This window comes from Drosophila subobscura, chromosome J (assembly GCF_008121235.1).
Source record: "Drosophila subobscura isolate 14011-0131.10 chromosome J, UCBerk_Dsub_1.0, whole genome shotgun sequence".
NCBI classification, from domain to species: domain Eukaryota; kingdom Metazoa; phylum Arthropoda; class Insecta; order Diptera; family Drosophilidae; genus Drosophila; species Drosophila subobscura.
The window spans coordinates 23,036,044-23,061,701 of NC_048532.1; the positions used below are offsets into that span (position 1 = coordinate 23,036,044).

At 50.5% G+C, this 25,658-nt stretch overlaps 7 protein-coding genes across 10 annotated transcripts in view; 4 read left to right on the plus strand and 3 right to left on the minus strand.

The window, feature by feature from the left end:
- Nucleotides 1-7,571, plus strand: LOC117894812. Its single transcript, XM_034802048.1, has 8 exons — nt 1-896; nt 960-1,018; nt 1,070-1,193; nt 1,255-1,435; nt 1,495-1,687; nt 1,898-2,995; nt 6,917-7,057; nt 7,145-7,571. The coding sequence occupies exons 1-8, from the start codon at nt 290-292 to the stop codon at nt 7,385-7,387; spliced, it is 2,646 nt and encodes an 881-aa protein (XP_034657939.1). The 5' UTR covers nt 1-289; the 3' UTR covers nt 7,388-7,571.
- Nucleotides 3,173-5,116, minus strand: LOC117894803. The gene has a single exon (XM_034802037.1). It carries the CDS (start codon nt 4,741-4,743, stop codon nt 3,652-3,654), a length of 1,092 nt encoding a protein of 363 aa, XP_034657928.1. The 5' UTR covers nt 4,744-5,116; the 3' UTR covers nt 3,173-3,651.
- Nucleotides 7,542-25,658, minus strand: part of LOC117894799 (chromatin modification-related protein eaf-1) — a 22,382-nt gene continuing 4,265 nt past the window's right edge. Inside the window, 7 exon segments of the mRNA XM_034802029.1 lie at nt 7,542-7,752; nt 7,817-8,074; nt 8,137-8,389; nt 8,447-8,638; nt 8,702-10,732; nt 10,798-10,991; nt 10,994-11,112. Coding sequence (XP_034657920.1) covers nt 7,711-7,752; nt 7,817-8,074; nt 8,137-8,389; nt 8,447-8,638; nt 8,702-10,732; nt 10,798-10,991; nt 10,994-11,104 — 3,081 coding nt within the window. The 5' untranslated portion in view covers nt 11,105-11,112 and the 3' untranslated portion in view covers nt 7,542-7,710.
- LOC117894801 (1-acyl-sn-glycerol-3-phosphate acyltransferase gamma) lies at nt 11,571-14,367 on the plus strand. 2 transcript variants are annotated; one of them, XM_034802034.1, is made up of 5 exons: nt 11,571-11,693; nt 12,664-12,850; nt 12,915-13,450; nt 13,527-13,884; nt 13,942-14,367. In XM_034802034.1, the coding sequence occupies exons 2-5, from the start codon at nt 12,670-12,672 to the stop codon at nt 14,034-14,036; spliced, it is 1,170 nt and encodes a 389-aa protein (XP_034657925.1). In that variant the 5' UTR covers nt 11,571-11,693; nt 12,664-12,669; the 3' UTR covers nt 14,037-14,367. The 2 variants fall into 2 exon arrangements, with proteins under 2 accessions (XP_034657925.1, XP_034657926.1); XM_034802035.1 differs by lacking the exon at nt 11,571-11,693 and adding an exon at nt 12,287-12,441.
- On the plus strand, nt 15,065-16,791 carry LOC117894802 (1-acyl-sn-glycerol-3-phosphate acyltransferase gamma). The gene is made up of 4 exons (XM_034802036.1): nt 15,065-15,220; nt 15,443-15,614; nt 15,674-16,567; nt 16,639-16,791. The coding sequence occupies exons 2-4, from the start codon at nt 15,449-15,451 to the stop codon at nt 16,719-16,721; spliced, it is 1,143 nt and encodes a 380-aa protein (XP_034657927.1). The 5' UTR covers nt 15,065-15,220; nt 15,443-15,448; the 3' UTR covers nt 16,722-16,791.
- LOC117894800 (roquin-1) lies at nt 16,906-20,833 on the plus strand. Of its 3 annotated transcripts, none has more exons than XM_034802032.1 (4): nt 16,906-17,054; nt 17,878-18,040; nt 18,112-20,400; nt 20,463-20,606. In XM_034802032.1, exons 2-4 carry the CDS (start codon nt 17,879-17,881, stop codon nt 20,604-20,606), a joined length of 2,595 nt encoding a protein of 864 aa, XP_034657923.1. In that variant the 5' UTR covers nt 16,906-17,054; nt 17,878. The 3 variants fall into 3 exon arrangements, with proteins under 3 accessions (XP_034657923.1, XP_034657924.1, XP_034657921.1); XM_034802033.1 differs by lacking the exon at nt 16,906-17,054 and having other exon boundaries at nt 18,112-19,691; nt 19,722-20,400; XM_034802030.1 differs by lacking the exon at nt 16,906-17,054 and having other exon boundaries at nt 20,463-20,833.
- On the minus strand, nt 24,342-25,435 carry LOC117894809 (alcohol dehydrogenase). The gene is made up of 4 exons (XM_034802044.1): nt 25,276-25,435; nt 24,997-25,224; nt 24,756-24,929; nt 24,342-24,702 (listed from the first exon to the last, which is right to left on the minus strand). The coding sequence occupies exons 1-4, from the start codon at nt 25,366-25,368 to the stop codon at nt 24,421-24,423; spliced, it is 777 nt and encodes a 258-aa protein (XP_034657935.1). The 5' UTR covers nt 25,369-25,435; the 3' UTR covers nt 24,342-24,420.

Below are 25,658 nucleotides of genomic sequence, written 5' to 3' on the forward strand. Positions count from 1 at the left end.
AGAGGCGGCGAGGGGGAGCAGCACCAGCACCAGCAGCAGCAGCAGAGATAGATAAGTAATTCCATGGAGCATGCAGCGCCGTCGATGTCGGATCCGACTCCCAGCATTGAATTGGTGTTAAGCACGAACCGAACGAAATGGAAATGGAAAGGGGGAATGGGAGAATGAGAATATAAAATCAGCAGTTGTCATTGTCATTGGAAATTGGCTGTGGAAGGACTGAGGCATCGGCAGAGGGATAGGGAGAGGGAGTACGAGAAGGTGGCCCGAAGGCACAGGCGGAAGGGAGATGAAAGACACGCCATCGCAAGGAGACGGACGCGAAGCGACGCTCATCCTCAGTTGCTGCTGCTCGCTGCAAGTGTTCGGTTCTCGTTTCTCGCTTGGTCCCGTTATCCTCTCCTCTTTCGTTGTTGCTGCCATGTCCAACCAGCTGTTCTTTCTCAGCCTCGCGGACATCTTCTCCGTTTATCCGACCATCTTCAAGGAGCAGAGCAAAAAGCTGAAAAAAATGAAGCAGATCTATCTGCCCAGCGACGAGGAGTGGCAGGACAAGATGTACTACATGCTGCTGGAGATCCAGCGGCAGGTCAACGAGTCCTCGGACGACTCCCTCTCCCTCCAGGAGATCCACAAGAAGGAGAAGCCGCTGTTCGATCCGCTGCGCATCACAAAAATCCTCACGCCAGGCGTCAGTCCCAACGGGCGTCGAAGTCGCATTCTGAAACACTGCCACGCCACCACCGTGAAAGTCAAACTGAAGTCGGGCGCCCGCTGGACCCTGCCCACCATCGGGAATGCAGCGAAGCTGCTCCGCAAGCCTCCCATTCCCGTGGAGTTTCGGAATGAGCACGAGATGCGATTGGCCTACTCTCTGGTCTACGATGTCTTCCGATGTGGGTAGTAGATTTAGCATCTTTATGGTCCAATCTAATGAGATTCTTTCTGTTCCTCTGTAGATAAGGTTGTCCTGTCCAATGCCCTGAACGATGTCTGTTTCTTTGAGCAGCACAGCCAGGTGGGTTTACATTCTCCCCGCTCTCTATATTTCCCTCACTCTCTCTTGCAGTACCTCGAGGACGAGCAGCGCATATGGCTTATGCTCTTTGAGCTCCACGATCGCCAGTTCAAGGGCCGCAACTCCGAGGAACAAGAGCTTCAGGCGAGCCTCTACAAGGAGTCAGAGGTCACAGGTTGGTTCACACAGACATAGAATCCTTTTGGCATCTGCTCTCACATCTCAAGCCCGAACAGATCTGGCAAGTGTGCTCTGGCAGCATCGTGTACGCCTGGCAGCCTCATTCTCTCGCATGAGGATCAAGGTAGGAGCGCTGCGACTCTCGCAGCTACTCCCGATTCATCTGCAGAACGAAAAGGTGGCCATAGCAGCAGCCAATCCTGTGGTCACCGGCTGGATCAATCCCTTTTTAGTGCGGTAAGCAGGCAGAGTCAAAGATCTCCTGAATCCCAAACTCTATTCCAATGATTTCCCAGCACCAAACTGGAGGCAGATAAAATCCTGACGGAAATGGGCTTCACTGTCCACGGGCCGGACGATGAGCAGCCGCTGCTGGAGCAGCACTGCAAGTGGGACAACATCTGTCCGCTGGTCATCTCCTGCATTCCCAAGGACCGCAGCGAGTTCACCAAATCCGATCTGATGACCAAGCACTACTTCATTATGCAGGTAGGTGGTGGCTTCTGTTCTGGGCACACGCGCGACTGGTACGATTCAGAATCGGTAATAATTATCTGATCGTGATGTCGGATTAATTGATTATCCGATCCACTGCACGTACCCCCACGTACACCCACGACTGCGAGCAATTTCCCCCAGCTGTAAACTGATAATTGTAGGTGTCAGGCAATTATCTAGATTCTCCCTCACTCTTTTTAGGACAAAAACTTCACCTTTGGCCCTGCCATCATGTCCAAAATGATGGATTACTTCGAGCTGGACGGAGACATACTGCAGACGCACATTGGATCGCCCCGCTCCACGGCCTATCTGGCGGCACTCTTCTACTCCATCAACCGCGTGAACAACTTCTACGTCTATGGGGCGGGCACCAATCTCAAGGACTACCGCCGCTACATGGAGTCCATTGGCGTGAACAATATACGACTCTTTGGCGACGCCTTCACCTCCTTCCCGATGGAGTCCAATCGGTTCCGCACAGTCGTGGGCATCTTTGCCACGCCCCCGAACTCCTTCAGTGCCATCTCGGATCCCATAGATCTGATCTGCTCGCGGGGCGGAGATCTCAGCATGCTGGAGGTCCTCACCGAGTCGGAGGTCAGCGATGAGGGGCGCACGCGTGTGGCCCTGATCCTGGAGGAGCAGCTGCTCACCCTCACCATGTCCATGTCGCGGCCGCAGGTGCAGTTCGTCCTCTACCAGACGCACTCCATTGTGAGCACCGAGAACGAGGACATGGTGGGGTACGTCATCGAGCTGATCAACAAGCTGGCCCTCGAGAAGCACCGCAATGCCTACAAGGAGGTGAAGCGCCTCGAGGCGCTGGCCGAGCTGGAAGCAGCCAACGTGCCGGCGGCAGCCATGAGCAAGGATTCGCCACGCAAAAAGGACAAACTGTCGGCCGAGGACAAGCGCAAGTCGCAGCCAGAGCTGCCAGCGCCATCCTCTGCGCCGCCACTGCCCCGTGTGGACAGCATCGACCTGATTGTCACGCCGGACATTGACGAGTTCGTGCAGGACACGGTGCCGGACATCTGCATCCACCAGGACATGTGCATCCGACAGCAGACGACGGGCAGCTTCCTCTCCCTGGTGCGCCGCAAGAACCTCACGCACCTCAACGAGAAGTACCTCATCCGGCGGGCCGAGCAGCGTGGCCTCTTCGGCAATCCCAAGAGCGACAAGGACAAGTCCAAGCCAAAGGCTGTGAAGCTGCAGGAGGCAGCAGAGCCTGCACAGCAGGATATGGGCTACGATCAGCGAGGATCTGCGTCGCACTCGAGTGCCCAACAAGTGGTGAGTAGAAGGATTAGATGTAATGGCTAGAGAGGGAACAAAGCGATCCTATCCGAAAGGAATGAGTTCCAATAGAGTTCAGCGATCCCATTAGCAGGCGATAAATAGATCTAATGGCAGGGGGGATGAGCAATACCCGCAGCAATCCATCCAAGAACCAGACCAAACTGGCGGCACGAGGCGTTAGACTTTACACTTTATTGGTAAACAGAAGCAATATTTCGGGCGGTAGGTGGGTGGGTTTTTGTTATGGTAGATGGGCGGGGGAATGTTCCGCCTGGAGGGGGGCAGGGGCTATGTACACTTTGAGTCTTATGAGATAATAATTAACATGTCGGCACGGTCATCGCATCGATTCATCGTCATTGGCATCCACAATCACATCCACGCTCACGTCTACATCGTCCGTATCATCATCATCGATTGAACTAACTATTAGACACAGTACTTTGGGGTTGATGGTGGGGTTTGGGTTGGGGGCTAATTAGCATGAGGCATGCACTCGACATCCAATCCAATCTCCAAGCCATGGCTTAGTCACGGGCCCAAGAGATTAGATCATGCGCTCCGCTTAGCTCATTGTCCCATCATCATCATCATCATCATCAGCACCCCTGTGAGCTGTAAACCAGATTCGGGATCGGTTTGTAGGGCTTCTACTTCCGCCAGCTGCTGCCGCCTCCCATGCTGGGGGTCTTCATGGAGCTCTTCTGGTTCTGGTTCTTCTGCTGCTGATAGTTGGCCTTCACGTCCTTCTTCGCATTGGAGTACCCGGACATGCCGGAGGACATGCTGCCGCTGCTGCTGCCGTTGTAGCTGAAGCTGGATTTGAATGTGGGATTTCCGAGGCTCTTGAACATGGGACTCGTCTTACCCGCTCCCACGGCGGGCGCTGCCTGGTTGTAGTAGCTCCTGGAGCTGGCGTTCTGGCTGTTGCCCTTGTCCGACATCTGACGGCCGTAGCCGGCATAGCCGCCCGAGGCCATGCCCAGACCCACAGCACCCATGCCCACGCCCAGGCCCACGGTGCTGACGCCCACGCCGCCCATGCCGACGCCGTAGGTGAGGTGGTGCTGCTTGTGGCTGGTGCTGAAGGTGGCCGCCTGCTGGTCGCTCCCGAGCGAGCCGCTCTGCGTGTAGAATTGCTGCTGCACCTCCACGATGTAGCGGTAGGCCTCCTCCATGCTCTTGGGGTTGCGCCGCAAGATCATCGAGTGGGTGGGCTCGGGCAGGTGGTCGCGGAACACCTGCAGCGTGATCCGCTCGATGTCCTCGAGTGCGTACAGGGTGTCGTTGTGGGTGAGCTTCCGGTTGATCAGTCGGTGCTTCAGCTTGGCCATTTTCTGGTAGTACAGCTCTATGTTGGAGTCCAGCACCGCGCTGCGGATCTTGTGGATCAGAGAGTAGCTGGACTCGCGCTCCGCGTAGTTGTACAGCAGCTGATCCTTCAGCTTTAGCCAGGACTCGGCCTTCAGCAGGTGGCCATTCCCATTCCCATTGCCATTGGCCGCCGGGGCACTCATCTGTCGGGTGAAGACCGCCTCCCGTGCCCGATCTGTGCACTTGTTCTTGATGTGTCCAATCAGCTGTGCCTTGTAGTAGTCGTCGAAGCTGTTGATGGCCGGCATCAGTGCCTCGATCCGCTGGAGGAACGGCGGCAGCTTCCCAGGATCGCTGCCATCGAAGTTCTCGATGAGCTTCAGGCGACTGAGCACCTGATTATATTTATTCACAAACTCTGGATCCATTGTGCTCCTTTTTGCTGGTTGGGTCGGGGACTATCGTTCGAGAGACAAGGACAGCGTGCGCGATCACGGCGGGGCTTCAGGCGCAACTGTTTCCAATTTGGAATTTGGGGAGCAGAGCCAGCAGCAGCAGAAGCAGCGGCCGCGGCAGCCAATAATTGTTGTGTATGGAAAAACAGATTTTAGATTCTTACAAATGTATAAATTAACATTCATTAACATGAATTTTACTTGGGAGAGGGTCTTCTCCCAACAATGACAACAACCGCCCGAAGCACCGAACGAACACCCAAAACCGAAAACCGAAACAAAATTGCGAATTCAAAACCGTGTGCCGTGTGCCGTGCAACCGTCGTAGTCGCGTAGTCGTCGTTGTCGTCCCCAGCGATCCCAATGAACTGAACTGAAACGCAGAACGGAACACAGCGACAGCCATTCATTGTGGTGGGAGTTGGTTGAGGGCGCCGCTGAATCATAGAGAGAGACACAAACAGAAACAGAAACACACTGACAGGGCAGGGAGACACGACACGACACCCCCTTAGATATAGCTGCTAGATACTCTACTCGCCGAGATAGTGACACACAAACACAAACACAACACTCACCCGCAACAGCAGCAGCAGCAACAGCAACACGCACATACCGTGTACCGTATCGTACGTACAACATCGAAAGCGACAATATTCACAAATAAAAAGCGCACACAAATCGCTTGTGTCGAAGCGTTGAGATTTCTTTAATTGCGCCTGTCATCAGGCAAATATCGCAGGCAAAGCAAAGCGTTTAACGTGTTTCCATGATCGACAAATGACATGGCCGACAAACGGTACTTTTCGAAGTCGAAGTTTCGAGTTCGACAGTTGCAAGGAGAGGTATAGGATGGAATGCACTAAAAAGCGCCATGCCCCGACTTGGTATTTTTTGTATGCAAATTAAATCACAGAAATTGCATTCAAGGTCCTTTTTAATTTCTGATTTCTGATTTCTTGAATAGAAAACAATGAACAAAACAAATTGCTCATCGCTTGATCTGCACTCAATCGACCCCAAAGCCCCATCCCATCCGAGACCGCATCTAATTCAGCTCGATTGCCTCCAATCTTGACGCAGACTCTCTCACACACACACACACACATAAACACACCTTTATTAGAGCTGGCACTGCCCCCGCCACCCGCACACCGCACCATGGGGCTCGGTTTTAAGGTCCGCTGCGCCGGCGTGCGCGAGTTCAACTAATTAGCAACAATTTCTGAGCGTTAGCGGCTTGTAAAACTGTTTAATGCTTGTGCTAGAAAATACAAAAACCAGTAAAGGAAGCCTGGTACGAAGACGAGTGGACGAAGATTTTGATACCCTTAAGGACTGTGTCTCGTGAATCAAAAGGTTTTTCTCACTAAGAATCGCGAAAGTGATTCAGATACAGCATACTTTGTGGGTTCGAAGATGCTTTCAGCAAACAACTACTCCAAATCATTATACCCTTCACTGCCAAAGGGTAAAACAACAGCTAGTCGGCGAGGACACAACACTAAGAGACATAACGGACAGAGAGAGAGCAGAGAGAAAGAGAGTGGGGGATTGATTCTGCTTCGATTTGATTATAGTGTTAATTTAAATCGCGACTCTAAACTGATAAGCGGACTTAATTGCAATCAACTTCGAGTTGGATGACTCCGCCTGTCCGATCGCATAAATAAGCCATGAGAGAATAGGAGAATGGTGTGCAAAGCTTACAACTGTAATTTTTACAGCGATTATGTACATACATTTGTATGTATGTATGTATGTATAATGACACCGATAAGTACGAATAGCTTTGCCGTTCACCGTTTGCTTTGCCGCTTGCCTCTCTTACCGCTTTGATAAGCAGGTTCAGGGCCAACTACTGCAGTCTCGGACTCGGACTCTCACTCCCTCCGCATTGGATCCCACTCCACTGCAGCGATCGGCGGGCGGATTGCAAACAAAGCGCCTAATCCGGAGTCGATTCGAATCATTTGCAAGCCAAATTTGGCGCGAATTCTTTGTAGGAGCTCAAAGCAAAATAGCAAACATTTTGCGCATATTAATTATTGCGCTTTGAAAAGGTGCTCAATTGTTTGGAAAACTAATTACTAATTACGTGCCCCGTGCTCTGTGCTCTATGCGCTGGGCCTGTGCCTTTTCCCAGCTCCAGCGTCTGCAGCGCTCGACCAGTGCCAGCGCCATTAGGTCGCACCTGACGAAGGTGTCGTCGACGCACCGCCAGCCCATAGCGTTCAACTTTAGGCGACGCGAGTGTAAGCGCTACTACGTCTTGCCCGTCTACATGGTGAGTCTTTCCCCGACCCACCCAAAAACCCCCACAATGATTGTTTAGGGCCCGCTAATAATATTTACAACCTGCCCACACCCGTAGCACAGCACCAAGCAGAGCATACGGTTATGGTGGCAATACGCCTATAAATGTGTCACACCCAGCGCCGACACGGCCACCGCCGCCTCGAATGTGTGGCATCCGAATCTGAAATTCAGGCTGCACTGCAGCCGACAGCTGCGCATCCGGAAACTGCGACGCGGCCCTTGGACGAATAGGCAGCCGCTTCATCTGCATATCAATGACATCCAGCTGCTGTACCAGGTGCGCAGGCGCAGTAAATAGTTAAAAGTCCATCCCCAAAAAAGGGATTTCCTTTCCATATGCAGCATTGCCCTCCATTTCGAGCATTAGCTATCGATATTAGTGTTGGACAATGCGTAACGTTCGATAGTTTAAGGTTTTTGTATTGATCGATGTGCGGAGAGCGGACTACAAATACAAAATGATTATTTTTAATGCATTGCAATCTCTGAATATGAAGTTTGTTTATGCCTTGGAACCTGGATGGTCGATGCAGCTGACGCGACTGAGTAATGGATTATGGATTATGGTTTATATTAACTTTAGATATAGTTTTGCAGAGATAGTAATGCTGATTAGCTGATTTATTGGCCACACAACGGGGCGTGCGCATCCCAGGCGCGTAGCTGAAAATGGTTTACAGAAGAAAATGGTTTATTGGTTCAGTAGGATTGTGGGTATATCGCTCACCTGGCAGACTTCACTGCAGTACCAATGTGTGAAGCAGTTGGAACACATGAATTTGGCCTCATTCCTGCCGCACTCCACGCAGAATGGATTCCCCTGGCCATTCATCAGGGCAGGGCCCTCTCCGCCTGAATTGCCAGTCTGTGGTCTCCTATTGTAATTGTCCAAAGAAGATCTGGCTATGCGCTGCTGCTGCTGCTGCTGCCGCTCTCTTCCCGATGAGTAGGACTCATTATTGTTGTTGGAATGCATTTCTTCGCGCTGAAAAACAAATTAGAGAATAAAATCTCCATTGGGGAAATCGGATATCAAGAGACGTTTACATTTCTGTTTGCCGAAGGACCTAGGAGGGCCAATGGACTGCTGTTGTACAGCGGCTTCATCAGAGTCTCAATTCCGGACTGGCCCTGCAGCGAGCTCTGGCTGCGGTGGTGCGGCGGTGCCTGTCCCTGTCCCTGCCTGGCGCCCAAAAACTCCAGGCTCGGGGATTTGTGCAGCCGCTGACTGAAGCTGGGTCCCACCTGGGCCTGTGAGTGCCGCCCGTCCATGTACTCCAAACTCGACGATGCGACGTGTCTGCCAAGAATAAATTCCATTAGTTCAAAGCAAAAGAGGGCAAGGATTGACTTCTACCTGTCCTCGACTGACTGGCGTCTCTGTTCGTACAAGTCATTGATATCGTGAATGGATCCACGACGCGGGCGCATGGCCGGCAAGCTGTTGCGACTGCGCTGCTGCAAAAGCTCATCAAAGTGTGGCGGCGCTTGGCGGAGAGTGGACGAGGCAGTCGGTTCCCTCTTTGGTGCCTTCGCCACACCCAAAGTACTGAAAAGAGAATCAAGAATTTAGACATCTTCCTGTTCAGGCTCCTGTTCGGTGCTGACTCACGTGCGAATCAGTTCCATGTTGCTCTTGTTCTGCTCCATCTTGTCGAGGCAGCGATCCACCGCATCTGAAATTTCATCTGGGCCTACAGACTCCCCCAGCATCGATTGCATTTCGCGCAGCTCCGAGAAGCTGCTGTTCTGGCTGAGCAGGCTGGGCACCAGGCTCTGGATGATGGCCACGCGCTCCTTCACCTGCAGACGGACTCGCAGCTCGTTCTGGACGAGGCGCAGATAGTGCAGACGATTGCACTCATCCTCGTTGCGTTTGATCTGCTTGTCCAGACTCTTGATCTCAAACTCCACGCGCTCCCGCTCCTTGGCCAGGACCTTCAGCTCCGGCTTGACCTGCGATATCTTCGACTTGAGCTGCGTGTCCATCTCCTCGTAGAGCGAACGCAGATGGTAATGGAAATTGGCATCAGGATTTCCGAGATCAACGGGTGGAGCTTTTGGTCGCGGGAGCGGCGGCGGATTCTGAGCAGTCGGAGGATTCTGATTCTGATTCAGATTCTGAGGCGTTGGCTGTGTGGCTTGAGCGGTTTTTGCCGTCTGTGTGGTTTGAGCTGCTTGCGTGGTCTGCGTGGAGACGGTCTCTGAGCGGCGTGGCTTTGGCTGATGCGGCACAGCGAAGGTTTGGGTCTGTGTCTGGGCCTGGGGCAGAGGCTGCTGCTGAGGTTGCGGCTGTGGCTGGGGACTTGCTAGTGGCGGTGGACGTGGCTGCTGTGCCTGCGTTGGCATCTGGAGGTTCACCGGATTGGCAGCAGTCTGTGGCAGCTTCGCGGTGGGATAGGAAATCTCCATGGGCACGGCTGGGGGGCTGGGTGTGTTCAGGCTGTAGGCCATGGCAGTCAGGTTGACTGCCTGCTGAATGGCTCCTGGTCCGGCTCCGGCTCCGGCTCCTGCCGCTGGAGCGAGCGAGTAGGGCGTGCTTAGCTTGAATCCAATCATCCTAGGATCCTGCTGTGGTTTCTGTTGCAATGTCAGCTGCTGCGGTTGCTGCTGCTGCGGATGCTGTGGCCGCGGTGGAGTTTGCTGCGGCAGCGGCTGCGGATGGTGCTGCTGGGGCTGTTGTGCCTTGCGTTTTATCAACATTGGCTGCTGCCTTGGCATCTGCATCTGCACCGACATCTGCGACACAATCTGTGGCTGAATCTGAGGCTGCAGATGCTGTGGCTTTTCCATCAATGGTTGCTGCTGTAGTTGTGTCTTTTCCTGAACGGGCGGATGCTGGGGCCGCTGCATCGGTGGCTGCAGATATTGCTGTTGCGTAACTACAGCTCGAATGGGTGGCTCAGGTGCCGCCTGCACGACGGGTATGAATTCTATGCCCTCATCGTCGTCATCAGTATCGGGCAACGCCTGCTTTGAGCGCTTGTCCTGGCTGCTGGCCAGCGGTGGCGGCGTCACCGAGCGACGGCGCTTTAGGGGTTCTGTGGGCACCACAACAGGCGCCGCTTCCTCCTTCGGCTGAGCGATTTCCGTCAGTTGCTTCATGGTGGCTGAAAACTGGGCCAGATCATAGGCATCCATCTCCTTGTCGACTTGCTGCTGCAGCACTTGGGCTATGGGCGCCTTCATGGTGAGGAATTCGTCCAGAACGGAGCCATTTTCGGGCGTTAGTGGCGGCGGATGCTTGTCAAAGTCCACCTGCCGCATTGGAATCGACTTCTGATTGTGCTCCTTCACGGGCGTCATCTGTCTGGCCGTCGGGGCCACCGGCTCCACCTTCTCCGGCGAATCCTCGTTTTCGGTATCATCCAAGCAGATGAGCTCTGGCGAGTTGCTCTCACTGCGGCTGCGGCTGCGACTGCGACTGCGGCTGTCACTGCGTGAATGTGAGCGCGAGCGACTGTTGCTGCGGCTGCGACTGTAGCTGCTGGCGCTGGAGCTGCGGCGAGCCAACCTCCTTCGTAGGTATTCCGCCTTTTCGAGCTTGTACTCCGCCAGTCGCTTGTAGTGCGCCTTATACATTGGTAAAGCCCTCTTCAGGGCGTCCAGCTTGCTGTCTGGAAACTGTTTCAGCCGACGGAGCCTGCTCAGAGAAACGATTTTCCATTAAAAATAAACTCAAATATCAATAAATTGATTAGCACTTGCCATCGAATGCTGCGGCGCTTGTAGTAGATAATTCTCTTCTTTCTTGCACGGATTTGCTTGATTTGGCGGAGGGTTTCCTCGCGAGTCACCGGCGGTTTGGTGCTCTTGTCACTGAGCGACAGCTCCACGATGATTGCGGGCTGTGTCGGTGCCTTTTCGGCTTCGGAGGAACTCGGTTTGGTCTCCTTTGGGGAGGAGGTTGCTTGCAGACGGCGGCATCCATCAGAGCGTCGTCGTCTTCCTCGGTGCCGTATTCGTCGCTGCTCAGATCCGAATTGGAGGGGTCGTAGATTTCTGAATTGGACATTACTTTACCTATAAGCACTCGGTTATGACCATGTTCAGGTATGTACATTGCATGTCTATCACCCCAAACCCCAGACCCATTTCTATACTACCTCGCACCTCCTGCTCCTTCTGTTCCGCTGCTGCTGCTACTGCTCACGTCTGCAATGTGCAAGAAAAAAGCGTCTGCGTCTGCCGGCTGAGTTTTGCCGAGCTTTCGTGCGAGTTTTCGTCTACGAAAACAGTCATACACTTCAGAATCAGACAACTATTGCTTTAGGTAACTATTCCGACGTGAACAAACGAATACTTTCAGCACTTTGACTCTCAAATTGTTTAACAAAAAGAAATTTTGGCATTTATTCGCAAATTGCAGACAGTGTGACCGCGGATTTAATGATCAAGTACACTGCCTGACCCTCAGAAATATACCGAAGAGTATGTATGGAAAGATGAGGCGACAGCCCCAGCTGCAGAATCGATAGGCACGTGACCAAAAATCTTCAAATACCAGCACATGTTCCATTTAGTAATACTTCAAAACGGGCACACTATACGCTTAGCAAACAAATAACATTTCTAACAATTCGCACAAAAACATTGCCAAACAGGTAATTAGTGAAGTGTATGCCGGGCCGCCATTGAGTCTGCCAGTGCTAAAATTAATATTCCGCTAAATGAACATTGAACATGTTTGAGAGACTCAAAAAGCAGGGAATCCCAAAGTGGTCGACAGTGTGTCTATATACTAGATGGAACATGATGCAAAAGGATAAGAAGTCTAAAAATATCTTCAAAGCCCGAGACAAATCGCCGAGCGTTGGACTTTGCTAGTGATAATAGTGGGTGGTGCTGAGAGTGCGAGAGCGAGAGAGAGGTGATGATAACCGTAATCCACGTCACACCACCACACGCCTCGCTCGCACATACACGCATACAAACAGACGAGCAACTACAAAGTATGCATGTGTGTGGAGCGAAGTAGAGCGATGGTGGGGTGGGGAGGAGCACGCGAAGACCTCTTCGTTGAATGTGAAATATCTACGATTTGGCGTATAATGACTACCTACCCTACCACAGCCCACAGCCCGATCCGATCCGATCCGATCGTACGGACTTTGTCCACGACGGAGTGCTATAAATGATAATTCTACAGTGGACAATACATCAATAGCGGACTCGCGACACCCGGTTGCTGACTGAGGCCAAGGCTGATTAGCCCGTCTATATCTTGCAATATCTGTTTGGTTTGTTTTGCCATTGCTCAGGTCAGGCCAGGCCAGTCCGTCCTCAGCTGCTGAATTGTGCAGTTTACCCGCCGTCTCGCTTTCAACTCTGCCGCGTGGTCGTATCAACAAAGTGAGTGTGGAACGGAACGTCGTTTATTGGTCACTGTTGGCAACCACAAAGACGGCCAAGATGGTGGCTCATCTTGGCCATAAAATGGGGTTTACACAGGTGGAACGGAAAAGTACCCGTTTGCGGGTTGCGCTTCTATTTTTAGTCAACTTTAGAGTTTCGAGTTACGTAAAAGCTGCAAGCTAACGGGAACATTGAACCCTTGTGTGTGTGTGCTTTCAGGTCAAGATGGTGTCGCTGGCGAAGCTGAAACAATTGAGACTGATCCACCTGTGCATCGCCCTGACGTTCTTCACCAGCGGGGTGTGCATCAACCTCATCCAGCTGCTGATGCACATCTTCATAAAGCCCATCGACAAACGTCTCTTCCGCAAGCTGATGTACTATGCCTGCTACTCCCTCTACTCCCGTAAGTAGTCCCCAGAGGAGCAAACACACTGACGCACCACTGACTCGCACCCGTTCCCTTCTAGAACTTGTCTTCGTGGCGGATTGGTATGCCGGCAGCAAGATGAGCGTCTACATGGACGAGGATGACTACAAGAAGTACGCTGGCAAGGAGCACGTTCTGCTCATCATGAACCACAAGTACGAGATCGACTGGCTCAATGGATGGATGATCTGCGACAAGGTGAACGTTCTCGGCAACTGCAAGGCGTACGCGAAGAAGCCCATCCGCTATGTGCCCATCATTGGCTGGGGCTGGTGGCTGGCCGAGTTCGTCTTCCTCAACCGCAACTTTGACCAGGACAAGACCATCATTACGGAGCAGCTGAAGGTTGTCTTCTCCTACCCCGATCCCACCTGGCTGCTGCTCAACGCCGAGGGCACACGCTTCACCCCGGCCAAGCACGAGGCCTCCGTCAAGTTTGCCCAAGAGCGTGGCATGCCCGTCCTCAAGCACCATCTGATTCCGCGCACCAAGGGATTCACCGCCAGCCTGGCTCCCATTCGTGGCCTCTGTCCGGTTATCTATGACATCAACCTGGCCTACAGGTCAGACGATCCGGTACGAAACTAATCCCAACCCTAATCCTGCTGATTGCCAGTTGCTAATCTTGAATCCCCTTCAAATGATTGTGTAGACACCTGCCACCATGCTGTCGCTGCTGAATGGCAAGGGCGTGCAGCCGCATATGCTGATGAGACGCATTCCGCTGGAGCAGGTGCCGGAGGACGAGAAGGAGGCCGCCAAGTGGCTCCAGGATCTGTTCGTGGAGAAGGATCGCATCATCGATAGCTTCCTCGAGACGGGCAGCTTCTTCAAGACATCGGGCGTGAAGGAGGTGCCGATGTACGTCCGGAAGCCGCGCCTTAGCTCGCTGCTAAATTTCTGCGCCTGGGCCATATTCTCGATGTCCCTCATCTTTTCCTATTTGATCAATTCCTTGGTGGCGGCCAACTGGACGGCCTTCATCACCTCCCTCTCGATCCTGGCACTCTGTAAGCATTAACCTACCATTGTCGGAGCCTTATTTAATTGCTGCTCCTTCTTTACAGTCTACTTTATGATGGGACAGGCCATCAAGAGCACGCAGATCAGCAAGGCTTCCAACTACGGATCGGCTGCAACCGAAAAAACGAGCACAAAATAATTCAAATTCAACTTTTGTTTGATGTTACAATTTTAGTCAAGGAGCCAAGCTAATGAACTCAATTATCTACAAGTTATTTGTAAACCGGATTAGCCCCGAAGGCAACGTCACAACTCTCTGCTATGCGAATCCATTCCTGATTCGATTTGATTCCTCTCCGGACTGCAAAGTGGTTAAGAAAGTACGTTTTTTCTAAGTTTATGGTTACGAGGTGCACTGGAGCCATCAAGTTTACGTATGTAGTAGCTGGTAGTTATACACCTAAGTGAGCATTGTTTAATTCATAATGTATTTGGAGATTATTGCAATAATTAAATTCAATTGAATTAGATATTCAATTTTGACACAAATTTGCGCGCGTATGCCTACCGATAGTGGGGCCAACCAGATGTTCGGTGTGACCGTTCAACAAAATACCAGATGTGTAATATGAGTATTTTGCTGTACATGTGCAGTTTTTACACTACCAAATGGCGGGTACATGTGCATGCGCACGTTAAATGTTAATTTCTTTGACTATCACAGTTGTTATCTTTGCTGATACGGCTTCCTCCAAGGTGCCACTCATTTGCGTTTCTGGGCCCATAATCATAAATGATTATTAATAATGATTACCAAACATTTGCTTATCGATTGCAAGTATAAGTAACGAAAGTGTATCCGAAGATAGGGCGGAGCAAACGTGTCGCTTTCCGTTATTCTCTTTCACTTTCTGTTTTGTTCTCTCTGTCTTTACTCTCTCTCTATCTGCTGTAAAGATCAGTGGGAGAGAAGCGTGTAACCCCGCGGTGCGGTCCAGTGGCCTGCCCTCGATAATATAATAGCGCTCCCACTCTCTCTCTCTCTCATACACACACACACACACACACACACATGGGGGTGCTGGAACGGTTCTTGTGTTTTGTGATAACCAATGTCGCCTCGTCGAACAGTAGTAAGACTTGTACTCTCCTGCTCATTGACTGATAACAGGTGATTAATAACGTTAGTTTATAGGTTTTGTCGGTTTGGTGCGTTTAATCGTTAGGATCCCTATCAGCGCACGGGCACAGGAAACAGTTGACAAAATTCCGCTTCCATTCAGTTGATCAGAGCTGTTTGGGCTTGCAGGTTGCTTGCAACTTCCCACCAAGATCCCACCCAAGAGTGTTTATTCGCTTTAAAAAAGTTCGCCCACAAAGCAGGTATGTACGTGTGTGTGTGTGTGTGTGTGTGTCATAAACATTGACAGGGTCATAAGCATTCACAATCGTGGGGTGAGAGACATTGGGAGCAAAGTTTGAGTGGTGGCCATAATTAAGTTGATATCAAACGCTGGACTTGCTGAACATATTTATTAATTGTTACGTAAACTTCCGTTATTTTATCCCCATTCCCATTCCCATCCCCATCCCATTTATTTATAGATCGTAATGGGAAAACTCACAGGTCTGGGGCGATTGCTAATTGCCGTTACGTTCTTCACGTGCGGCTTCTTCGTGAACATTGCCCAGCTGTTCCTGCACATCTTTGTGAAGCCCTTCGACAAGCGACTCTGCCGCAGTCTCATGTACTATCTCACCTACTCCTTCTACTGCAGTGAGTCCCCCAACCCGATCCCTCTATGCCTTGACACTCATCCCTCTGCATGTTTTCAGTTCTTGTCTGTGTGGCCGAGTGGTATGCGGGCAGTAGCGTTCGCGTCTACATCGATCCCGAGGATGAGAAAAAGTACTTTGCCAAGGAGCACGGCCTGCTGCTGATGAACCACACGTACGAGATCGACTGGCTGACCGCCTGGATGGTCACCGACAAGTTCGGCAATCTCGGCAACACCAAGGCCTACGCCAAGAAGATGCTCCGCTATGTGCCCATCATGGGCTGGGTCTGGTGGATGGCCGAGTTCATCTTCCTCGATCGCAACTTTGACAAGGACAAGATTGTCATCAAGGAGCAGCTGAAGGTGGTCTTCTCCTACCCCGATCCCGTCTGGCTGCTGCTCAATGCCGAGGGCACTCGCTACACCGCCGCCAAGCACGAGCTGTCCGTGAAGTTTGCCCAGGAGCGAGGCCTGCCCGTGCTCAAGCATCACCTGATTCCGCGCACCAAGGGCTTCACCACCAGCCTGCCCACGCTGCGCGGCATCTGCCCGGCCATCTATGACATCAACCTGGCCTTCAAGCGGGACGCCAAGGTGAAGCCCTCGATGCTGTCCCAGCTGAACGGAGAGACGGTGGAGCCGTACATGTACATTCGCCGCGTGCCCCTGAGCGACGTGCCTGAGGATGAGAAGGAGGCCGCTGCCTGGATGCAGGAGTTCTTTATGGAGAAGGATCGTATTATCGACAGCTTCCACGAGACGGGCAGCTTCTTCAAGACCTCGGGCGTCAAGGAGGTTCCCATGAAGATGTACAAGCCACGTCTGGCCACGTTGCTCAACTTTATTGGCTGGGCCACCGTCTGTGTCTCCTGCATTTTGTATTATATGATCACTTCCTTCATTGCGGGCAACTGGATTGGGTTCTTCGCTGTCATCTCCGTCTTGGCGCTTTGTAAGTAGAAAACACTCCACTGGGACACGCTCAATTATCGGTTTTATTGATTTAATTGAATTTAATTTCAGTCTACGGCCTCATGGAGCATGCCGTGAATGCCTCGAAGATCAGCAAGTCCTCCAGCTATGGCGCAAAGCAGGCTGCGAAATAGAGAACAGATAGATACAGTACATAGCGATATATGTACGCATAGATCGCATTTTAAATAACTAAAAACCATTGTAAATGAACAAATAAAATTGCCATAGTAAAATAAATTCAAAACCCGATAGTTTATTCTCAATATCGATGACTGGGCAGGGTGACCTTCGCAATTCGCAGGCAAAAATACCGCGCGTTATTCAGTATTCCGCCGCTCGCCAGCTGCGGTCATACTGATATACTGATTGCAACTTCCCAATTTTTTTTTATAAAAAAAAACGTCCAATGAAAATTAAAAAACATCTTTTCGTACCTTTAATGCAATAATATGTGCATTTTGAAGGTGAGTCGGGGACACGCAAGTGCTTACCACGATGGCCCTGGGCCATGTAGGAACCTCTGGACGAAAGTGAAAAGTGAAACGTAACGAAAAAAAGTACTTTGCTCCGGTTTCGTGGACGGACAGGAGACTCTCTCCTGTAGGAGGTGGCTCTCAAGGACTGCCTTCATGGCCTATATGCGGGAACTGCCAGCAGCAGCAGGAAGTCGTAGTGGGAGTGGAAGTGGGGAGCACACAATGCAGAGGCCTCGAACACAAAAGCCTTTGTTCGTTCACCAGCCAAACCAAAAGAAAGCAGGGGCCCCCGAGTAGCTGATGACGTTGAAAGCGAGTTACGTTTGTCCCCCATTAAGGTTGGATTACCTATTAAATACATGTGTACCCCTGCGTACGTGTACGAGTGAGTGTCTCTTGCATTGATATGGGTGATTCGGTGGCACCGAGTGATGAACCTGATCTCCCAAATGTTCAAGGAAGTGCAGTTAGCAGCCAGTTCGCAGTCTCGCAGCCTCGCAGCCTCTCAGCTCGGTTCGTTTATGTGTCCATACACACTTGCGTATGTCGCGCGCGTGTGTGTGTATGCATATTCTATATACAGACACATGGTCATACTTGCATGCGTGTACAACAGATGTGGCTGTGTGTACGTGTGTGCGAGAGCGAGCGACGACAGCTGACGTTGGTGCTACTACTCCCCCTCCCTCCCAATAGTGGGCGGAGTACCCCTATCGTTGACCCATTGAAAGGGAAACTTTTTCTATTACTTTACCTTCTTCTTCCTCTTCTTCGTGTTGTTCCCTACTAATTGATTTGTGTTGTGCTGCAGCATGCCGATTCAGGCTCCCTCATGGACAGACTTTCTGAACTGTCCCATCTGCGGCAATGAGTTTGCGGCCAGTCAGCGATTCCCCATCAGCTTGGGATGTGGCCATACCATTTGCAAGCTCTGCCTGACCACCCTCTACAATCGGCAATGTCCCTTCGATCAGGTAAGCACACAAAGGAGACTCCATTCAAAGGAGACTGACTCTAAAATGCCTCTTTTGCATCCCTTTTACAGACCCAAATTGTCACCGACATCGACAATTTGCCCACTAACCATGCCCTGCTACAGCTGGTGGCCAAGGGTCCGCCCGGCAAGGACTCGGAGCCGTCGGTGGACTTCGCGCAGCATGCCCCGCCCAGTGTGCAGAAGCTCGATCCGGAGCAGCTCAAGTGCTACAAGCTCGGCAAGCAGTGCATCGAGGATCTGGCCCTGCACCTTAAGTCCTTCCTCAACCTGAACAACGGCAACCTGCTGACGCGGCCCATGCAGCGCAAGCTGGTGACGCTGGTCAACTGTCAGCTGATGGAGGAGGAGGGACGCGTGCGGGCACTGAGAGCGGCCCGCTCCTTGGGCGAGCGCACCGTCACGGAGCTGATTCTACAGCACCAGAATCCGCAGCAGCTCAGCTCGAACCTGTGGGCGGCAGTAAGAACGCGCGGCTGCCAGTTCCTGGGCCCTGCCATGCAGGAGGAGGTGCTGAAGCTGGTCCTGCTGGCCCTGGAGGAGGGCTCGGCGCTGTCCCGCAAGGTGCTGGTCATGTTTGTGGTGCAGCGGCTGGAGCCGCAGTTCCCGCAGGCCTCCAAGACGAGCATCGGCCATGTGGTGCAGCTGCTCTACCGCGCCAGCTGCTTCAAGGTGTCCAAGCGGGAGGCAGACTCCTCGCTGATGCAGCTCAAGGAGGAGTTCCGCACCTACGACGCCCTCAGGAGGGAGCACGACGCCCAGATCGTCCAGATAGCCACCGAGGCAGGGCTGCGGATTGCGCCCGAGCAATGGTCTTCCCTCTTGTACGGCGACGTGCTGCACAAGAGCCACATGCAGAGCATCATCGACAAGCTGCAGACGCCGTCTTCCTTCGCCCAGTCGGTGCAGGAGCTGGTCATCGCCCTGCAGCGCACCAGCGACCCCGCCAAGCTCTCCAATCTGCACAATCATCTGAAGTACCTGGCCAACATCGATCCGTGCGCGGAGGTGGCCCCCTGGCAGGACGTGTCCGAGGCCCTGGACGCAGTGCGCCACTCCGTCGTGGGTCTCGTCAACTTCCTGCAGCATCACGGCGTGCGCAAGGCCCAGGACGCAATCGGCAGTGCGGGAGCAGCCATCAGCAATCCCAAGTACAAGATCAGCCTCTGCCGGGACCTGAACGTGCGTCGAGTGTGTCCCCGCGGCGCCAGCTGCACCTTTGCCCACTCGCAGGAGGAGGTGGAGCGCTACCGAGCGCGCAACAGAGGCAAACACATCAAGACGCCCCTGCAGGGCCCACCCCTGTTGGTCGGCGACGAGGTGCAGGTTCTCGGAGTGCCGCCCATGATGCCGATGTCCCCCATGCACTACATGTCGTCGCCCAGAGGCTATCTCGATCCCAACGCCAACCTGCCAGGCCTCGGACTCTCACCTGAAGCCGCCCATCCGCCACAGCCACCACAGCTGCTGCACCACCCCTACATCGCGCGCCAAATGAATGGGCTGATGGTGCCCGGGCGCTTCGATCCGCGCTTCAACTACGGCCCCGGCCAGCCGATCGCACAATCCAGGAATCCCTCGCCCAGGGAGTACCAGGCCAGTCCTGGCCCTGTCCCCGGGCCTCCACCACCGCTACAGCAACAGCAACAGCAGCAGCAGCAGCAGCAGCAACGCAATCTATCCAACCCACCGAGCTTCAATGTCAATAGTAACCTCCACAAGGGCTATATGCTTCCGGCGGATGTGTTCCATCCCACGGCCTATGGCTATGGCAGCGAGGAGAAGCTGGGCCATCCCTGGGAGCAGCATGCCTACCAGCAGCAACAGCAACAGCAGCAGCAGCAGCAGCAGCTCCAACAGCAGCAGCAGCCACCGTCCAGCAAGCCGAATCCCAGCCGACCGTTGTCGATTTTAGCCGCAACAGCTGATACCTCATTTTACGAAAAGAAACCGCCGAATAACGTTAGCATAGACATGGACATGGCCAAGCCCCTAGCTGGAGCTGGAGCTGGTGCAGGTGCTGGCGAATCAGCTGGCGATGTCCTGGATGCCCTGCCTCTCTTCCGACGCGCCAATAACCATCACAGCCACAGCCACAGTCATGGGCAGAACAACTCCTCGCTCTTCTTCGAGCGCTCCGACTCCATACTGAATGACGATGGGAGCACCTTCGACATGCCCACAGGCTCCTCCCTGCACAGTCGCTACGGCCCGATCTGTCCGAAGAGCTCGACGGCGAGCAACTGGAACGCCTGGATGATGGAGAACGACGCGAGCAGCGATCTGGGCTATGCGGGCTACAAGGCCGACAGGAATGATAATTTCAGCAGCCACAACAAGGTAGGATATTCTGTGGTCCACGAGCATGAGCCTTAATTCTGTAAATCTCTTCCCGGGGACAGACGTCGCAGGTGTGGGGCAGGAAGCCGCAGCTGCTGTCGGAGGACAGCTTCGAGGGCGGCATCGACAGTGGCATGATGCTGCAGCTGGAGAAGAACCTCGTGGACATTGTGGATCCCGATGACAGCGGCATCAAGGTGGATTAAACCAGACTCAGCCAGAGGAGTAATATGCCCCCGATGAGGGGCAGGCAGGCGGCATATAGTAATATGTATAATGCAATCATTTTACACTCACACACACCACACACACACATCGTTAGAGGTTTGTACCGCACAGTTCAAACTCTGGTAGAAGGAATTCTTCTGCATGTAGCAGCGAAACAGCCAGCCCTCCGCGCTCCGATCCGTTGTTGGATCGGGGCGGAGCCAAATGAAGTAACAAAACAGACAGAGAGACGGTAAATCGGGTTGGGTAATTCCTCTATTAGCAAACTATTGTGTATAATTATGTAATTGTCTATTAGTTCATTGTTCAAATTGTGAATCGTCTTCGGCCAGCCGAACTAAATGTGTTTTTTTTTTTATCCAGATGTATTCTCGTCTCGTGTTACGTTTTGTGAAATTAATAATCGAGGGGACTAGCAAATGGAAAAGGGGAACGGGAAACGGGAAACCGAAAAGCAACTCAATCTAGAATATTCAATTTTGATGTCTAACCTAGGAACTAGCTCTAATAATACCCATCCCATAGCGATCCCAGACAAATTTCAATCTGTAAATGAATTAATTTTCGAGATCTGTAGGTAAAAGTGAATTGTATACCCAAAATCCGTAGACCCACCCCACAATTATTTGTGATCAGATTTTGATTGATTGTGTGCAGCTATATACATGGATATATACATACACAAATCATACTACATACTACATATATTTACTATATATATATTTAACTATTTCAAATGCTATTTTTATATATACAAAACGAATCAATCGGAGGAAGGGATCGTATGTACATAGATCCTTTCGGTATCAAACATACACACACAAACACACACTTACACACACACACACACACACACAAACAGAGAGAGAACACACACACGCACACATGCATATGGAGATGATTGATCATAAATTATGTGTCTGTCGTGTGTGGAAATGAATGTTTATATTTCTTAAAGAAATTTTAATAACGCTATTGTGCGATGTTGTTAACTATTGTACTATATATATTATTAAATTTATTGAAAATAAATTAAAACCACGTCCCCCCGAAGCCCCCCGCCCGCCTCCTCCATCACCCACACTTTGCATGTAAGGTCGAGTCGAGAGAGTGGAGGTCAGGGCCAACACACACACACCACTCCTACCTACCACTGTACTCCATATACTGCGAAACAGAATACAGATTATACATATATATAGTTTAAAGTATATATAGAAAAACTAACCAATTTGTCGCGCTCTTATTATTAATATTATATATTAATGTCCGTTGAGCCAGAGTTTTGCTTTCGTGACTTTTGATTTTGTACGCGAAATGGAGCGAAAGAAAGAGTAAAAGATTGTTTGTAATTTGTACAAGTTAAGCGATGAGAAATCAGGTATACTATATACTGCGCTTGATCCTAGATGAATGTAACACACACAATTATACGTACATGTATTTATATTTATTATTGTTAACGAGTTTCGAGGCGATGCCGAGTGTGTGTAGTAGAATTCATGTGAAAACTAGTTGTAACAAATTGAGGAAACAGATCGAAGCAATTTTAAAATACATATATCCACACACATGTAAACATAAATCCGCAGAAACAAAAGAGATTTGTATTTGTTTGTCCCTTGTGAAATGTGTCAGGAATATGTAGAAGCAGGCCGAACGGGCGGTCGATCCCCCAGAGCCACTGTGTACTTAAGTCTCTCCGGAGCATCCCGCGGAACGAGTCGTTGCTGGGAGTGTCCGTCCGGCCTTTGGCTGTGGTCAAGTCTCTCTTTTTGATTTGTTTGTTTGTTTCTGTTTTTGTTTAGCTTAAACCCAATGGGTTCGGTTCACTGACGTTTTTGTTGAGTTGAGTTTTAGTAACATTTTATGATTTACGGCAAGTCCATCCAGCAATCCACTAAAAACAGACCGATCGAACACACACACACATGTATAATATATATATTTATTATAAATATGTTAATTAAATGTATTTTTGGTATTATCACTGAATGTTTCTATCGTAAGCAAATTTCGAGTTCTGTTAATCAAAGCGACACCACACACACTCACACACACACACAAAAGCCTAAAAAAAGATTTATTTATTTTATTTACCAATAAATTTGAACAAAACTTTTACTTTTTGCCTTAGTTATTGTTTCATTTTACACAGATTACTATTGGTTTATGGAAGGATGAAAGATTGGAAGAAGATCATGTGCGAAACATATCAAAAGCGAAGCAAGAATGCAAGCAACCGAGAAACCTAGCAGAATAATCCACCAGCAATATTTAAAGAAAGGCAAATCAAACCACCAGATAGCAACTGATTAGTAGCGATTACTTACTACAAAACTATAGTTAACTGAACAAACAAACTAACTAACTAACTAGTTATGGACAATCCGATTTATAAAGTATGCTCTCGATAAGATGAACTACAAATACAAATACGATAAACGATATACGATATACGATATGTAAATGTATATTTAATAGGCGCTTCTGTTCCTCAAATCTAGGGTTAGTGATGAATAAGTGTACTCCATAAAAATATGCAGTAGAGAGCCAAGCAGAGTCTATTACCGGGAGATCGATGGAACTCGCTTATAGAAACCATTTGAATATTTGATAATCCATAGATAATCCGCACTCTCTTCCAGCGCATCAAATGCGTCATGGCGAGGACAATACGAATACGAATACGAATACAATCTCTCAATTTGAATCAAGACAGCAATCTCCAAAGATCTCATAGATGTACTATGTAAATCCCACCCACCATATGCCACTTATGAATGTAGCTCAATGCAGAAAGAAGAAATCTCTTAGATCTCGCCCCAACCCGAATAATTGATTCACTGGTAGCTATGATCTGCATATGAAATGAAAAGAAATGAAATGATGATAAATGATAATGAATTGTTGTAATATGTCTTTGATGTAATTTATAAGTTGAAGATCCTTGAATTGTGATGATGTGAAATCTACAGTTAACATGCGAAACTATTCCCAGTTCAATGGGAAACGAACAAATGTCTTTACGAGTATATTAATGCTAAAACCAAAACCAAAACCAAAAACCAAAAACAAAACTACTATAAATGTGTATCTATATGTATAAATACAACCCACACACACACATGCAACCAATCAAGCAAGCAAAACTGATTGTATTTTACATGCAGTCTGCAGGCGGAGTGGAACATCGCTTCAGACTACCCAACAATACACCAAACATAAACACCAAATACCTAGGAGTCCACATAGTCTATGTGTGGTTTATGATGCCCCAGCAAAGACTATAAGGGAATATCTACTACTATCGCTAACCTGGCTACCCAGTGTCCGCGTGTCCGTTCAAGGTTGTCCGCCAGATCTCCCATTGCTGCAGGCAGCAATCTCTCGTCTTTAGTCTCCCATCTTGTGCCAGGGTATGCCATGCTTCGGTTCTCCGAACATTTGTCTAGCTGTCATGTACGAGTAATGTATGTTCTTCGATGTGCTGAATATTAATTTCTTTTCGGAACTCCACCCCCAATGTAAAAGTGTTAGATGTGAACAAAAACTTATCTCAATTTTGTGTGTATGTCTGCGAGAAATTTAAATAAATGAAACTTAATCGACATCTGGCATAACATTATCTACAGGGTATAGCAAGTGATATCTGATGCAGGTTCTTGTGGTTTCTGTGGGGTAACCAAACACTTTCCTTACGGTATAGAGAGAGAGATTATAACATGAGTTTATATTTGGGTACACAACGAGTATAATAATAATCGTTAGATAAGATTGCAAAAGTGTTTTCTACTCGAGCTGGGGCTTCCAGAAGTCGGGTATCTGAATCTCCTGGGTGTCGCCCAGCTCCAGCATGAGAACTGCCCCATTCTGGGCCTGCTCCATGGCCTGCACGAGATTCCTGGCACAGTCCTCTGGCTTCTGGCGCTTCACCCTCTGGAACATGTCCAACATGGGTGTGTGGTAGGTGAAGGTCGTCTTGCTGGAGATGTCGTCCAGCAGTGGCGTCTCAGTGAATCCCGGACAAATGGTCACAAAGCTCACACCCGAGTGGGCGTAGTAAATGGGATTCTAAAGAGGGGAAAAGAGTCAGAACAGAAGGATGACCTCCAATGGGGACTTACAGCCATGGAGCGTGTGAAGGTTGTAACGCCAGTCTTGGCTGCCGAATAGATGGCCATCAGAGCCGTGGGCTGGAGTCCAGCCACCGAGGAAATGTTTACTATGAGTCCACCCCTGCCACCCTTTGACTTGTCCATGTACTCCAGGGCAGCCAAAGTGCTCTGGATGACGCCCAGCTAAAAGGGGGAAACGCAGGACAAGTTCTTAGTTATCCCAGATCATCCTCAGAGAACGTTCCCTTACCAAGTTAATCTGAATGGTGAGCTCCACCAGGCGATCGTTCATCAGTCCACAGCCATTGACGACCACATCAAAGTGTCCCAGTCGCTCAGCGGTTGCCTTGTAGGCCGCCTCGATGTCCTCCTTCCGGGTGATGTCCACTTTTTGGTAGAAGATCTCCGTGCCCGGACTGCCTGCCCGCCACTCGGCCAACGCCTCAGCATTCTCCGTCATGTCAAAGACGGCCAGTGCCTAAAAGTTTGACTGCATTAAGTGGGCCATCAGCCGAGAGCGAGAACCCACCTTCAGCTGCCGCCGGAGCAGCTCTTGCACACACTTCTGGCCAATGCCGCCGAATCCTCCAAGGTAAACCACATTCTTGCCAGCCAAATCCATGTCGCTGTTGCTCTAATGGTCGGATCGGGTGAACTGCGTTCCACGACGGACGTTGTACTACTGATAAACAGAATCCAAAGTGCTAACTGGGGGGCCGAAGCTTTTGCTCTCGAGAGCGGCAACTTCCGACTGAAATTTAATTCGATTAAAGTGCAAACTAGAGAGTGGAGAGTGATACTGATAGGGGGAGTACAAGTCGGGGAACATCAAGAGAAATGGAAGGGAAAGGTTCAATGATCTTTCAGAACTACTATCAGTAAACCAAGACGGATCCAAGAGATCTTTTAGGC

Excerpts from the sequence above, each read along its gene's own strand:
- LOC117894812 (XM_034802048.1), top strand. The coding sequence starts at position 290 with ATGAAAGACACGCCATCGCAAGGAGACGGACGCGAAGCGACGCTCATC. Across the intron at positions 1,436-1,494 it reads ATCAATCCCTTTTTAGTGCG|CACCAAACTGGAGGCAGATA; the intron begins GTAAGCAGGCAG and ends ATGATTTCCCAG. Across the intron at positions 2,996-6,916 it reads ACTCGAGTGCCCAACAAGTG|CTCCAGCGTCTGCAGCGCTC; the intron begins GTGAGTAGAAGG and ends GCCTTTTCCCAG.
- LOC117894803 (XM_034802037.1), bottom strand. The coding sequence starts at position 4,743 with ATGGATCCAGAGTTTGTGAATAAATATAATCAGGTGCTCAGTCGCCTG.
- LOC117894802 (XM_034802036.1), top strand. The coding sequence starts at position 15,449 with ATGGGAAAACTCACAGGTCTGGGGCGATTGCTAATTGCCGTTACGTTC. Across the intron at positions 15,615-15,673 it reads CACCTACTCCTTCTACTGCA|TTCTTGTCTGTGTGGCCGAG; the intron begins GTGAGTCCCCCA and ends GCATGTTTTCAG. Across the intron at positions 16,568-16,638 it reads CATCTCCGTCTTGGCGCTTT|TCTACGGCCTCATGGAGCAT; the intron begins GTAAGTAGAAAA and ends ATTTAATTTCAG.
- LOC117894800 (XM_034802032.1), top strand. The coding sequence starts at position 17,879 with ATGCCGATTCAGGCTCCCTCATGGACAGACTTTCTGAACTGTCCCATC. Across the intron at positions 18,041-18,111 it reads GGCAATGTCCCTTCGATCAG|ACCCAAATTGTCACCGACAT; the intron begins GTAAGCACACAA and ends TCCCTTTTACAG. Across the intron at positions 20,401-20,462 it reads ATTTCAGCAGCCACAACAAG|ACGTCGCAGGTGTGGGGCAG; the intron begins GTAGGATATTCT and ends TCCCGGGGACAG.
- LOC117894801 (XM_034802034.1), top strand. The coding sequence starts at position 12,670 with ATGGTGTCGCTGGCGAAGCTGAAACAATTGAGACTGATCCACCTGTGC. Across the intron at positions 13,451-13,526 it reads CCTACAGGTCAGACGATCCG|ACACCTGCCACCATGCTGTC; the intron begins GTACGAAACTAA and ends ATGATTGTGTAG. Across the intron at positions 13,885-13,941 it reads CCTCTCGATCCTGGCACTCT|TCTACTTTATGATGGGACAG; the intron begins GTAAGCATTAAC and ends CCTTCTTTACAG.
- LOC117894809 (XM_034802044.1), bottom strand. The coding sequence starts at position 25,368 with ATGGATTTGGCTGGCAAGAATGTGGTTTACCTTGGAGGATTCGGCGGC. Across the intron at positions 24,930-24,996 it reads TCACCATTCAGATTAACTTG|CTGGGCGTCATCCAGAGCAC; the intron begins GTAAGGGAACGT and ends TCCCCCTTTTAG. Across the intron at positions 24,703-24,755 it reads CCTTCACACGCTCCATGGCT|AATCCCATTTACTACGCCCA; the intron begins GTAAGTCCCCAT and ends TCCCCTCTTTAG.